The following is a 12,791-nucleotide window of genomic DNA, read 5'->3' on the forward strand; positions in this document are numbered from 1 at the left end:
TGAAAGCCATTATTTGCTTCAATTTATATACATTTGTAATAAGGACAGTCTTAAAGCATTTTTGGAAAATATCAATGCAATTATCAAAGAAAATGTGAAGCAAACTGCAAGAAGTACAGTTTTCAATTTAATCTTATATAATTACTTTAATATAGGACCTGTGTGTGTCACTATGTATTTGAAATAGCAAAAATTAATACATATGCATTGGAGAGATACTGGATACTCGTTTTACAGAATACAGAAAGACATTCTGCTTAGTGTGCTAAGCAAACCAATATTAATATTTTCTGTCTAGATTCTTAAAGTATATGTACAATCTGATTCAGTAAGTGCTTTCAAAATATTACCTACTCAGAACTCCCATTCTATATAACCCTCCAGAAATACACTAACTTCCTCCCATCCTCTTTGGTTTGACTGTATTTAATACAGCTTAGTCTAATCCTTTGTATGTTTTCTTAGAAAATACTATCCCCAGTTTTATAAATATTGCTCTGTAAAGTATAAGTATTGTATAAGTATTGCTCTGTAAATGGAAATGCACTAATTCCATTTGTTTTGGTAAATCAGCAAAGTTTGCATTCTTAGAGGCTATTTTCAAGAACATGTTTCCATTTAATTAATAATTAATTAATTAATAATTAACATAGCTCTAATAATACCTACGCTTAAAAACATTATAAAACTGATTGTCGAGATGATTTCAAATCATGGTTACTCTATGTGTGTCAGTGTGAAAATATGCTCTATGGGGTTTTTAAGGGTGGTATTTTCAGAAGTAGATCACCACACATTTCTTCCAAGGAATCAAGTGTAAACTCTCAACAAACAGTTAAGTTTCTGGTTAGCTAGCATCTAAATACGGCAAGCTCTTTGGTCACCCAGAGACAAAGGCATTATAATTTCTTATGATCCTGTATACAAAATAAAGAACAAGAAAAAACACAAATATTAAATGGAATTATCTTCCTGTGTGTTGCTCTATCTCTGTATATAAGATAGGGGATTTGAATCAGTTGCCTTTGGGGTTGGCTATACAATCTATTACCCACTAGATCACGAGTGTATACACACACACACACACACACACACACACACACACACACACATCATTGTATATATAAACACACACAATCCCAAATCTCTGCTGCCAAGTCAATGCCAGCTCATAGTACCCATGGCACTGTAAATTTTATTAAGAGGAGTTATTGGCATGTTTGTATTGTCAGTCTTCTGGTTAGCAGTTCAGCACTTACCACCTATATGTCTATTCCACCAAGGCTTCCTGAGTGACACATATTTGCAATTCTTGAAAATGCCATATCCTGGAAATTACAGCTTTAGATGTTAGGTGCTGTCAGGTTAATATGACTCATAGCAACCCAATGAACAACAGATCTGAACTCGGCCCTATCCTGTGCCATACACATCATCTCTGACTTACATTGGTTCATTGCTATAGTACTTGTGTCAATTCATCTTGTTGAGGGTCTTCTCTCTTTTGCCAATGCTCCACCTTGTTCCTTTCCAAAGAATTGCTGTTGTCGTTGTTGTTTTTGTGTACTATTGCAAGGGAACTGACACACAGTTCACCCTGCAGTGGTTTTTCAGAGGCAGTAAATCACCGGGGAGGAGACTGACCATCTTTTCCCCATGGAGCTGCTGCTAGATTTGAACCACCATTGAGATGGCAGCACAGGGTTAATAGTAAGAAAGGAAGAAGTTCAAACTGCAATGAAGGCAATGGCAAAAAACTGAAGCTCAAGGAATCAATGGGATACCGATCGACATGGTACAAATGACAGAAAAAGCTCTGAATGCCCCAACACCATATGGCAGGAAATATGGAGGATAGCTATTTGGCCAACCAACTGGAAGAGATCCATATTGGTTCTCATTCCCAAGAAAGGTGATCCAACAGAATGTGGAAATTATCTAATAATATCATTAATCTCACATGCAAGCAAAATACTACAAAAGAACATTTAAAGATGTCTAGAACAGTATATAAAGAGGGAAATGTCAGAAGTCCAAGCTGGATTCAGAAGAGGGTAAGGTATCAGGGATATCACTGCTAATGTCAGGTGTATCCTGGTTGAAAGCAGAGAATACCAGAAAAATGTCTATTTATGTTTAATTAACTATGTAAATGTATTTGGCTGTGTGTATCCTAACACGTTATGGCTAATATTGAGAAGAATGAGAATCCCAGAACACTTAATAGTGCTGGGGTGAAACATATCCCTAGAAAAGAGTCTATTATGCAAACTAACCAAGAGAACATATTATGGCTTAAAATTAAGAGAAGAGAGTGTTAGGGTTGTAGCCTCTATCCATAACTATTCAATCTGTATGCTGAGCAAGTTATTAAAGAAGCTGGGCTCTATGAAGAAGAAAATGGCATGAAGATTGGAGAAAGACACATCAAGAATGGTCAGTATGCAGAAGACACAACCTAGCTTGATGAAAGTGAGAAAGAGTTGAAACATTTGCTACAGAAGATTAAACACTGCAGCTTTCAATACAGATTGCATAATGTCAAGAAAACATTAGTCTTTTTAATCATTTACTATGCATCTGAGAGCTGGACAATGAATAAGGATGGCAGAAGAAGAAATTGATGCCTTTGAACTGTAGTGTTGGACAGGAGTACTGAATATCTATGAGCTGCTGAAAGAACAGACATAGTCTGGTGAAGGTGAAGCCTGACTGCTCCTTGGAAGCAAGGGTGGTGAAGCTTTTCTTCACATACTTTGGGTGTGTTTTTCAGAGATGCTATTCCTTGGAGAGAGACATCATGCTTGGAAAGGGGGAGGGATGGTGGAGAAGAGAAATTCATCGAGGTAATTAACACAGTGACTGCGTGAATAGACTTGAGCTCATCACTTATTGTGAGTTTTCCTCAGGATAGGACAGGGTTCAGATCTGTTTTTCACAGCGTTACCATCAGTCATACTCAACTCGATGACATCTAACAACAACATGACACAGCAGCCACCAAAGCACCTAAGTATGGCCTCTTAACAATGTGCTGTATGTGAGAGGAAGCTTCATCTTCCTTGTCTCTAAGAAACATTCTAGTTACACTTTATCCAAAGCATATCTTATTATTCTTCTGGCAGTCCATGCAATGTTCTCCAACACCATAGCTCAAAGGCATCAATTCTTCATCTATCATCTTTAATCATTATCCAGCTCTCAGATGTACAGCAAGTGATTAAAGAGACTATGGCCTTATCAGGTACACCTTAGACTTAAAATGGACATCATTGCTTCTCAGTAAATTGAAAAAGTCACTGACAGCTGACCTTCTCCACTTAATACCTGCTGATATCAAGGGTGTTAACTGTGAATCCAAGTAAAGTGAAATAATTTACAATTTCAATGTTTTCTCCTTCATCACGTTGGCTCTCAATCTAGTTAGTGGTGAGGATTTTGTTTTCTTGAAGTTGTGATGCAATCCATATTTAAGGCACTAGTGTTTAATCTTCTGCAGCAAGTGCTTACAGTCTTCCTTACTTTAAATGAGCAAGGCTGTGTCACCTGTATAACATAGGTTGTTGATGAATCTTATACTCCAAACATGATGCCAAACTCTTCATAGAATCCAGCTTCTTGGATAATTTGTTCAGCATACAGATTGAATAGGTATGGAGAAAGGATAAATCCTCAACATACACTTTTCTTAATTTAAAGCCATCCAATGTTCCTTTAATCTGTTTAGACAACAGCTTCTTGGTTTCGGTATAGGTTTCATATGAACACAATGAAATGTTTTGGGATTCTCATTTTCTCAATGCTAACCATACTTTTTTTTAATGATTCATATAGTCAAATGCCTTTATATAGTCAATAATATGCCATACATGGTGTTCTCTGCTTTAAGCCAGGATCCATCTGACATCAGCAATGCTATCCCTGATAAAATGGCCTCCTCTAAACCCAGTGAACTTCCTGAAGTTATCTGGCAGTGTACTACTGTTGTGGCTGTTTTGGATGATCTTCAGCAGTAGTTCTCTTGCATGTGATACTAATTACATACATTATTCCATAATAAAAATTGCATAGCTATGCTGTTATTTTCAATTACCATCTAGTCAGACTTTCAGTGGGTTTTCAAAGGCAGTAGACTGCATGGCAAGAGACTGCCTGTCTTTTCCCCACAGAGCAGCTGGTGCATTTGAACTGTATGCCTTTGGGATTACAAGTATAACTTTTTATCACTGTTGTTGTTAAGTGTTATTGAGTCATAGATGATTCATAGCAACCTTATGAATGAAATACCTGAACACTTTTTTAACTTTCATTGTTTTTTCCAAGTTCATACGGTTTCTGGACGCAAGCTATTTCAAAGTGGATGCCACTCCTGCTTCCAAGATTGTTTTAATCTGGGACCTTCCCCAAACACTGTCTACCATGGGTAACCATTATCACATCTGACACATCAGTGTCACAGCGTGTAGCATCACAGCAACCATGAGTTACTTCTATACAGAAAACGGACAGACCAGTCCTATAACACTTAGAAGAATGTTTGACCAAAACCAACTAAAACCAGGCCTGAGGGCCGCAGATTAAAATTACCTGTCTTTGGCTTGGCAGCATCACTTTCTGTCCACTAGGACAACAGAGCTCTCTCTCTGTTGTTGGTAAGTGCCGTCATGTCGTAGACAACTCATAATGACCCTATGAATGAAAGACCTGAACACTTGTATGACTTTCATCATTTCTCCAGGTTTATACCAGCATTCCCTACAGAGCCATACGTTTTTGTTGTTAGATACCATTGAGTTGAATACTACTCATGGCGATTCTAAGTACACCAGAATTGAATCATGGCCTATTCTGTCCATCCTCCACATCTCTGACACATTTGAGTCCACTGTTGCATTTACTATGTCAATCATGGCCTATTCTGTCCATCCTCCACATCTCTGACACATTTGAGTCCACTGCTGCATTTACTATGTCAATCCACTTCGTTGAAGGTCTGCCTTTCTTTTATTGACCTTTTACCTTTCCAGGTATGATCTCTCTCTCCAAAGAAAAGTATCTTCTAGCAATATACTTCTACCACATACAAAAAGTATGTGAGATGAAACTCTGTAACCTTTGCCTTCAAAGAGCACTTGGGCTGCACCTGAGTTATATATACAGATATCTATGTATGTACGTATGTATGTACGTATGTATGTATGTATGTATGTATGTATGTATGTACCACTTTCAGCATCATCATGTTGAACCAATGTTCAATATATCAGAGTTTTTAAGGTGTTCTGCCCTGAGCTGTTCTTCGGAATTCATTCTGGGAGTTGTGTTGATATTGTTCATTGCCACAATGTCAAGCACAACTCATAGCAACCTTATGAACAAAAGGCTGAAGCCCCTCTACAGCTATCAACATTCATCGAAGCTCATAGAGTTTCTGGAGGCATGTTGTTTAGAATGTGGATTCCACTCCTGCTTCCAATATTCTAGGAGTAATACTATCTAATTCACACTTTGAGGAATTGAAAAGGCCCTGAAAATCTTACAGCTGGTAAAAAGAACTGAGAGATAATTATCAAAGCCATGAACAACAATAGGACCTAAAGCTAATATACAGTATTTAAAGTCTAAAACAGAAGCAACTTCCCACAAATGCTTTTGAAGGCCTCCAGTTAATACTAACAGTGGTCTTCCAGTAGGATCAATGGGAGTCTCCACCAATGGGCATCACTATTAAAACAGTAATGAAATAATCAGTATTTCTGGTTTAATTGCATTGAAGTCTCTGACTTTCTACATAAAGTTGCATTTAACACAGAGAGAGTACAGGTTTTCAATCTGTTCCTTAATGAATTAAAATAAATTATCCCACTAGACAGTATAACAAGAATTCCCAGACAGTCCTGCTAATATTCGTATAATATGAAATGTTCTTGTGTTCCCACTGGATTACTAAGGATGACATAATAATTCAGGAGAGTGTGATACTGGAAATATAAAACTGAATTTGAGATGGCAGGATCAATTAGTGATTTGAGAGGAAGGTAATAAGTTTCATTTTGGGAATTTTGAGTTCAATTTGTGATCAAAAAAGAAAAAAAAAAGAAGAAATTTGCCTTATCATTCAATGATTTATCCATAGCAAATACCTCTTATAAGAAACAGAAACACAGGTTATACACACAGATTTCACCTGATGGTATGCACAGGAATCAGACAGATTACATCTATGGAAGGAACTGCGGGAGAAATTCAGTATCAGCAGTGAAAACTAGGCCAGGTGCTGATTTTGGAACAGACTATCAACTTGCTCTTATGAAAGTTCAAATTAAAGCTAAAGAAGATTAAATAATATGTACAGGAATAAAAATTTGACCTTGAGTCTATGCCCCATGAATTTAAAAACCAACTCAGGAATAGGTTAGAGGCCTTGAACATTAATGAACAAAGACCAGATAAGCTGTGGGAATATATCAAGAATATCATTCATGAAGAATGCAAAAAGTCATTACAAAGAAGGAGGAAGAAGGAAAGACCAAAATGGATGTCAGAAGAGACTCTGAATATTGCACTACAGCACCAGGAAGCCAAAGAAATGGAAGAAATCAAGAAGTTAAGGAACTGAATAGAAGATTTCAAAGGGCTGCTTGTGAAGGCAAGGCAAAATATAATGAAATGTACAAGGAGCTGGATTTGTAAAATCAAAAGGGCTGAATTTTCTCAGCATTAGTTAAGCTGAAGGAACTAAAGAACAAATTCAAGCCATGAGTTGCAAGCTTAAGGATGATATGGACAGAATATTGAATGATTTCAGGAAGCATTAAAAGTAGACGGAAGGAGTATACACAGCCATTGTACCAAAAAGAGTTGGCTGACACAGAAGAATTTAACGAAACAACATATGATCAAGAAGCAATAATTATGAAGGACGAAGTTCAGGCTACTCTGAAGGACTGGACAAAAAAAAAGCCCCAGGAATTGATGGAATATAAATTGGCATACATCGGCAAGCACATGTTGCCCTGGATGTGCTCACCAAGTTGTGCCAAGAAATCTTGAGGACATATACTTGGCCAACTGACTGGAAGAGATCCATATTTATTCCCATTTTAAAAAAAAGGTGACCTAACAGAATGTGAAAATTATTGAACAGTATCATATCACAAATATCACACACTAGCAAAATCTTGCTGAAGATTATCCAGAAACAACTGGAACACTTACAGAGAAGTATCAGAAACAGAGACATTATTGCCAATGTCAGATGGATTTTGGAAGAAAACAGAGTACAAGAATAATGTATATCTGTGTTTCATTGACTATGCAAAAGCATTTAACTGTGTGGATCACAACAAATTGTGGCTAACATTGAGGAAAATGGGAATCCCAGAACACTTGGATCGTGCTTATGTGAAACCTATACTTGGACCAAGAAGCAGTACTCAGAACAGAGCAAGGAAATAGTGTGTCATTCAAAATCAAGAAGGAGGGCATCAGGGATGCATCCTGTCCCCATACCATTTCAATCTATATGCAGAACAGATCATTCAGGAAGCAGGGCTTTATGAGGAGGAATGTGGTATCAAGATTGGAGGAAGACTCATCAACAACCTCCAATATTCAGATGACACAACCTTGCTTGCTGAAACTGAAGAAGATCTGAGATGCTTGCTGCAGAAGGTCAAGGGCTTTAGTCTTCATCATGGATTGAAGCTCAAAATAAAAAAAGACAAAGATTCTCATCACTGGGCCAATTGGCAGCACCATAACAGATGGAGAAGAGACTGAGGTTGTTAGCAATTACAGCTTGCTCGGCTCCACAATCAACACTCGTAACACCAGCAGACTGGGTAAATCTGCTGTCATGGACCTCTCCAGAGTGATGAAAAGCAACAATGTAAGTTTAGAGACAAAGGCGTGCCTATTCTAGGCCATGGTCTTCGCAATTATTTGTTACTAGAGAGCTGGACAATGACTAAGGATGACAGAAGAATATATGCCTTTGAGTTGTGGTGCTGGAGAAAAGTACTGAATATATCACGGACTGTCAATAAAACAAATAGGTCTGTCTTCGAGAGGGTGAAACCAAATCTCTCCTTGGAGGCTAGGATTTTGAAGCTCCGCCTCACATAGTTTGGCCATGTGGCCCAAAGAGACTGATCCTTGGAGAAGGACATCATGCGCAGAAGGGTGGAGGGACACTGCAGGAGAGGAAGACCCCAGATGAGATGGATTGATATGGTATCTGGGGCACTGAGGGTTGGTGTGTCAAAATTCGTGAGACTGGCTCAGGACAGGGAAGTATTCAGAGCTGTTGTACAGGGTCACTATATGTCATGGGCGACTCAATAGTACAGAACAACAAAAACATACTATATTGGTTGTTTTTTATTTAAGCCTCATGTTTAGAGTCAACAAGACCTCTGGGACGGCCTTTGTATTTAAAAGTCGGTGATTGTTATGGAGGAACATTCTTTTAAGTGGTACAGCATTCTTCTATCAATATTTTCCACTGAGGTAACCTGGGGTTGCTGTGATGCTGAACTTTTTCCCACTGGAGTATCAACTGCTATAACGGTTACCCATGGTGGACAGTGATTGATGGAGCTCCCAGTTTAAGATAGGTTTGGAAGCAGGATTGGCATCCACTTCCTAAACAGCATGCCTCTGGAAACAATGTGAATTTTGGTAAATGGAGATGGTTGTGGAAGGGCTTCAGGCTTTTTGTTCATGGAGTCGCTATGAGTCATGTTCGACTCAACAGCAATCAACAACAACAACAATCCCATAAAACAAAATATGGATGTGATGTAAGATTTGCTCATCAGTTCCCTGTTCTTTTTTCCTTTGTAGTCTTTTCCTAAGCAGCTACCCCTGAGTCAGTTTCAACTCATGGTTATCCCTTGTATTTCATAGTAGAACTGGGACCTATTAGATTTTAAGCAGTTTATTCTTCAGAAGTCGATTACCAGACCTTTCTTCCAAGGTGTTTCTGTTTTATGGACTTGAACTTGAACTCGTATCTTTCAGTTAGCAGCGAGTCAGTTAATCACATGCAAAGACCAGCGTTATTGGTTCTTGAGATCTCAATTAGCATCTCTATGTCGACAGTGACAGCAGCCTTGTTCTCTCCCTATATAATAAACTGCCTTTTGAACATTTCCTACTTGGAAATTCCCATCCAGGACCCTACAAACGAATTATAATGGAATCCCTTGGTTGCTGCAAAACCAAGGGACAGTTCCATCAAAACAAGAAATCTATTAAGTCCTTCATTGCCTGTAAAATTTATGTATTTAAAATGTTTTCAGGTAAAACAAAAATGAACACAGTTCACGGGACAAAACCAAGCACATTTTCTGGCAATGCAAAGAGAAACAAATGTAAAAGAGAATAATGTTGAGCAAAGTCTTTTCCAGTTTACCATTCTACAAAGATTGCTTATATGTTAAAATGACAGGAGACTGCAGAATGTTTTTAAATAATAACATAATTCAGGTGTTTTCTGTCATCTCTCTGTTCAGAAGAAACACCTAGAGGCGCGCGCACCAGCTGCTCCACGGGAGAAAGATAGGCAATCTCCTCCTAGGTGATCAACTGCCTCTGAAAACCTGTTGAAGGGTTAATTATGGGTTGGTTCCTATTAGACTGTATATAACAACCACAACAGAGACACACGAGTTCATTTTCAGCAGAAGAAGGTCATAGTGGAATACAATGTGGCTGCGATGCTCCCCATCTAGAATTTACATCATCTTTTGAAAAAAAAATCAAGACGAAGCTGATCCAAATGGAATGCCATTATCTACTCTGTAATTTTTGCAGATATTGTAAAACTGTTTGAAAAGAAATCAATTACATCTAATTTTGTAGGGCAGGCAGTTTTTCAAACATATCAGCTTGACAGCTAGTGATTCACCCCATAATGTTCTTCTGTGTGGTCTCCCCTATGTCTGAATCTAATGTAGGACGCCTATTTCCTAATATAGGGAGTCCTATTGGCATAGTTGTTCATAGAAAGTTGAGCTGTTAACGTATAACATAGCCTAGCCCTATGCTGGTTTGAATCACTAGTGGTTAAACAGAAGAAAGATGGGCAATGTGTTCCCCTGTGATTTACAGTCTCAGAAATCCACTGGAGATTTAGTTCTAAGCCAGTTCCAAAATATATGAGAGACAGAGAGAGAGAGAGACAGAAGAGAAGAGAAGAGAAGAGAAGAGAAGAGAAGAGAAGAGAAGAGAAGAGAAGAGAAGAGAAGAGAAGAGAAAAGAGACAGAGGAGAGAGAGAAGAGAGAGGAGGGAGCGAGGGAGATTGAATAAGTATGGATAAAGGCTACAACCTTGATGCACACCATTAATTTTAAACCATGTAGTATTTCCTTGCTCTATTCACACAACAACTTCTTGGGCTAGGGATAGGTATCATATTAACACAATTAAATATTCTAGTACTCTCATTCATCTTGATATTAGTGATAATTTGTAATGATCCACACAGTCAACTGTCTTAGCATAGTCAATAAAGCACAAATAGACATTCTTCTGGTGTTCTCTGCTTTCAGCCAGGAACCACCTGCCATCAGCAATGGTATTCATGTGCCATGGGCCTTTTAAATCCGGTTTAACATTCTGGCAGTTCTCTATGTACTAGTCTAGCCATTTTTTTTCATGATCTTCAGTAGTATTTTTCTTGCATGTGATATTAATGATATTGCTTGATAATTTTGCCATTCTATTATTGGATTACCTTTCTTGGGTTTGGGAACAAAGATGAACCTCTTCCAATCAGTTGACCAAGTAACTATCCTCCAGATTTCCTGGCATAGACTAGTGAGCACTTCTAGAGCTGCATCTGTCATTTGAAATATCTCTATTGATTCCTCTATTGAATATCTCTTTTGATTCTCTATTTAAATATTGTTTCCTGGGGTCTTATTATTTTTTCACCAGTGCCTTCAGTGCACCTTGAACTTCTTTCCTTCATTACCATTTCATCTTGTTGACATAGTACTTCCTGAAATATTTCAATGTCAACCAATTATTTTTTGTAGAGTTAATCTGTCTATTTTTTCTTTTAGTGATTCCTGGATCATTCATGATTTTGCCCTTAGCATCTCTCAGTATTGCAAGTTGAGGCTTGAATTTGCTTTTACATTTTTTGCAGCTTGAGAAGTTCTGAGTGAGGAAGACCCATAAACAACCTGTGTTTTGCAGATGACACAACCCTGATTGTGGAAAATGAAGAGGACTTGAAGTACTTATTGCAGAATATCAAATACGGCAGCCTTCAATACATATTACATCTTAACATAAAAAAACAAAAAATATTTACCACTGGATGGATAGGTAAGACCACAACAGATAGAAACATGATTGAGACTCTCAACAGATTCATCTTACATGAATCCACAATAAATACACTTGGTACTAGCAGTCAGGAGGCGCTGCACCGGGAAGGTCTGTTGTCAAGGACCTCTCCAAATTACTGAGAAGCAGTGATTTCAAGTTAGAGACTAAGGTGTGCCTAATTCAGACCATGGTCTTTTCAGTCACTTTCTATGTGTCTGAGAACTGGACAGTGAATAAAGACAACAGAGAAGAATTCATGGCTTTGAGTTGTGGTGTTTGTGAAGGGGGCTGAAAATCCCATGAACTGTCAGAAAAGCAAACATGTGTCTTGGAGAAGGTGTAGCCAGAGTGTTCCTTGCAGGTAAGGATGGTAAAGCTTCATCTCATATTCTTTGGGCATGTTACTAGGAAACACTATCACGTGGAGAAAGATACCATTCTTGGAAAGGTGGAGGGAGAAAGACCCTCCACGAGGTGGATTCATACAATGGCTGCAGTGATAGGCTAGAATGTTTCAGAGACTGTGAGGATGACACAAGAGAGGACTGGTCAGATCTGGTGTTCAAAGGGTCACTACGATTCATACTGGACTCAACAAGCACCTAACAACAACATTTCCATTTGTATTAATATTGATCAAAGAGAACTAAAATCCTTGATATCTTAAAAAAAAATCCACAAAGTCTATGCTGGTTTCATGCACTGAATATATTTTTGAAGAAATGATGGCTTCTAAAAATTATCTGCAAGTGAACTGTGATATTTCCTTAGTATTATAACATTAGTGTCTCCTTAACAGAAATGTCAAAGACATTTTAATAATTTCTAAATAATTGCAAAGAAATGATTTTAATAACAGTCTTTGATTTGATATGCCAAATATGCTTGCTGCAACATGTGGCTTTTCATACAGTTAAGCTTTTAATATTTTGGTCTTTTCTTTCATTCTTACTTCAAAGGAGAAACGTAAAGCTGGTGAATTAGCTGTATTCTAAGCATAATAGAGGAAGCTCACCATGATGTTTTTGTGGATGAAGCCCTTGCGGTATCGAGCTGGTTTCAGATGTGGGTACTCTTCAGTGCTGGTGATTTTAATATTCCAAACCTTCTTCCAGGCCTCATACAGCTGAACGTGTACAGGGTAAACACCGGAATGGTGTGGGGCCACTGCATAACCCATGTCGGTGGGAATACCATGCTCCTAAAATGACACAAATATTAGCTAAAGCATATGAAGATTTAGCATCATTCTATTTCTATGGCAGGATTGTCAAAAGTACTTCAAATTTATTTGTCTAAATCCACACTGCTGGTTGTAAAGTAAAATTATAATACACATATTAGCACTTTAGGCTTTATGATGCCTGGTAGCTGTTATCTCAGTCTTAATTGATATTGGTAGATTTGTGACTAGATTGTACCAAATCAGGACTAGTGATTTTTTTTT

The 12,791-nt window shown here is 37.9% G+C and overlaps 1 protein-coding gene across 1 annotated transcript in view; it reads right to left on the minus strand.

The window, feature by feature from the left end:
* NDST3 (N-deacetylase/N-sulfotransferase (heparan glucosaminyl) 3) overlaps positions 1-12,791 on the minus strand; it is a 380,811-nt gene that overhangs the window by 156,325 nt on the left and 211,695 nt on the right. The window contains exon 5 of the mRNA XM_006881068.1: positions 12,360-12,545. Coding sequence (XP_006881130.1) covers positions 12,360-12,545 — 186 coding nt within the window. The remainder of the gene's footprint in view (positions 1-12,359; positions 12,546-12,791) is intronic.

Source organism: Elephantulus edwardii, unplaced genomic scaffold (genome assembly GCF_000299155.1).
Source record: "Elephantulus edwardii isolate Elephantulus edwardi_28Jun2011 unplaced genomic scaffold, EleEdw1.0 scaffold00012, whole genome shotgun sequence".
Classification (NCBI taxonomy): domain Eukaryota; kingdom Metazoa; phylum Chordata; class Mammalia; order Macroscelidea; family Macroscelididae; genus Elephantulus; species Elephantulus edwardii.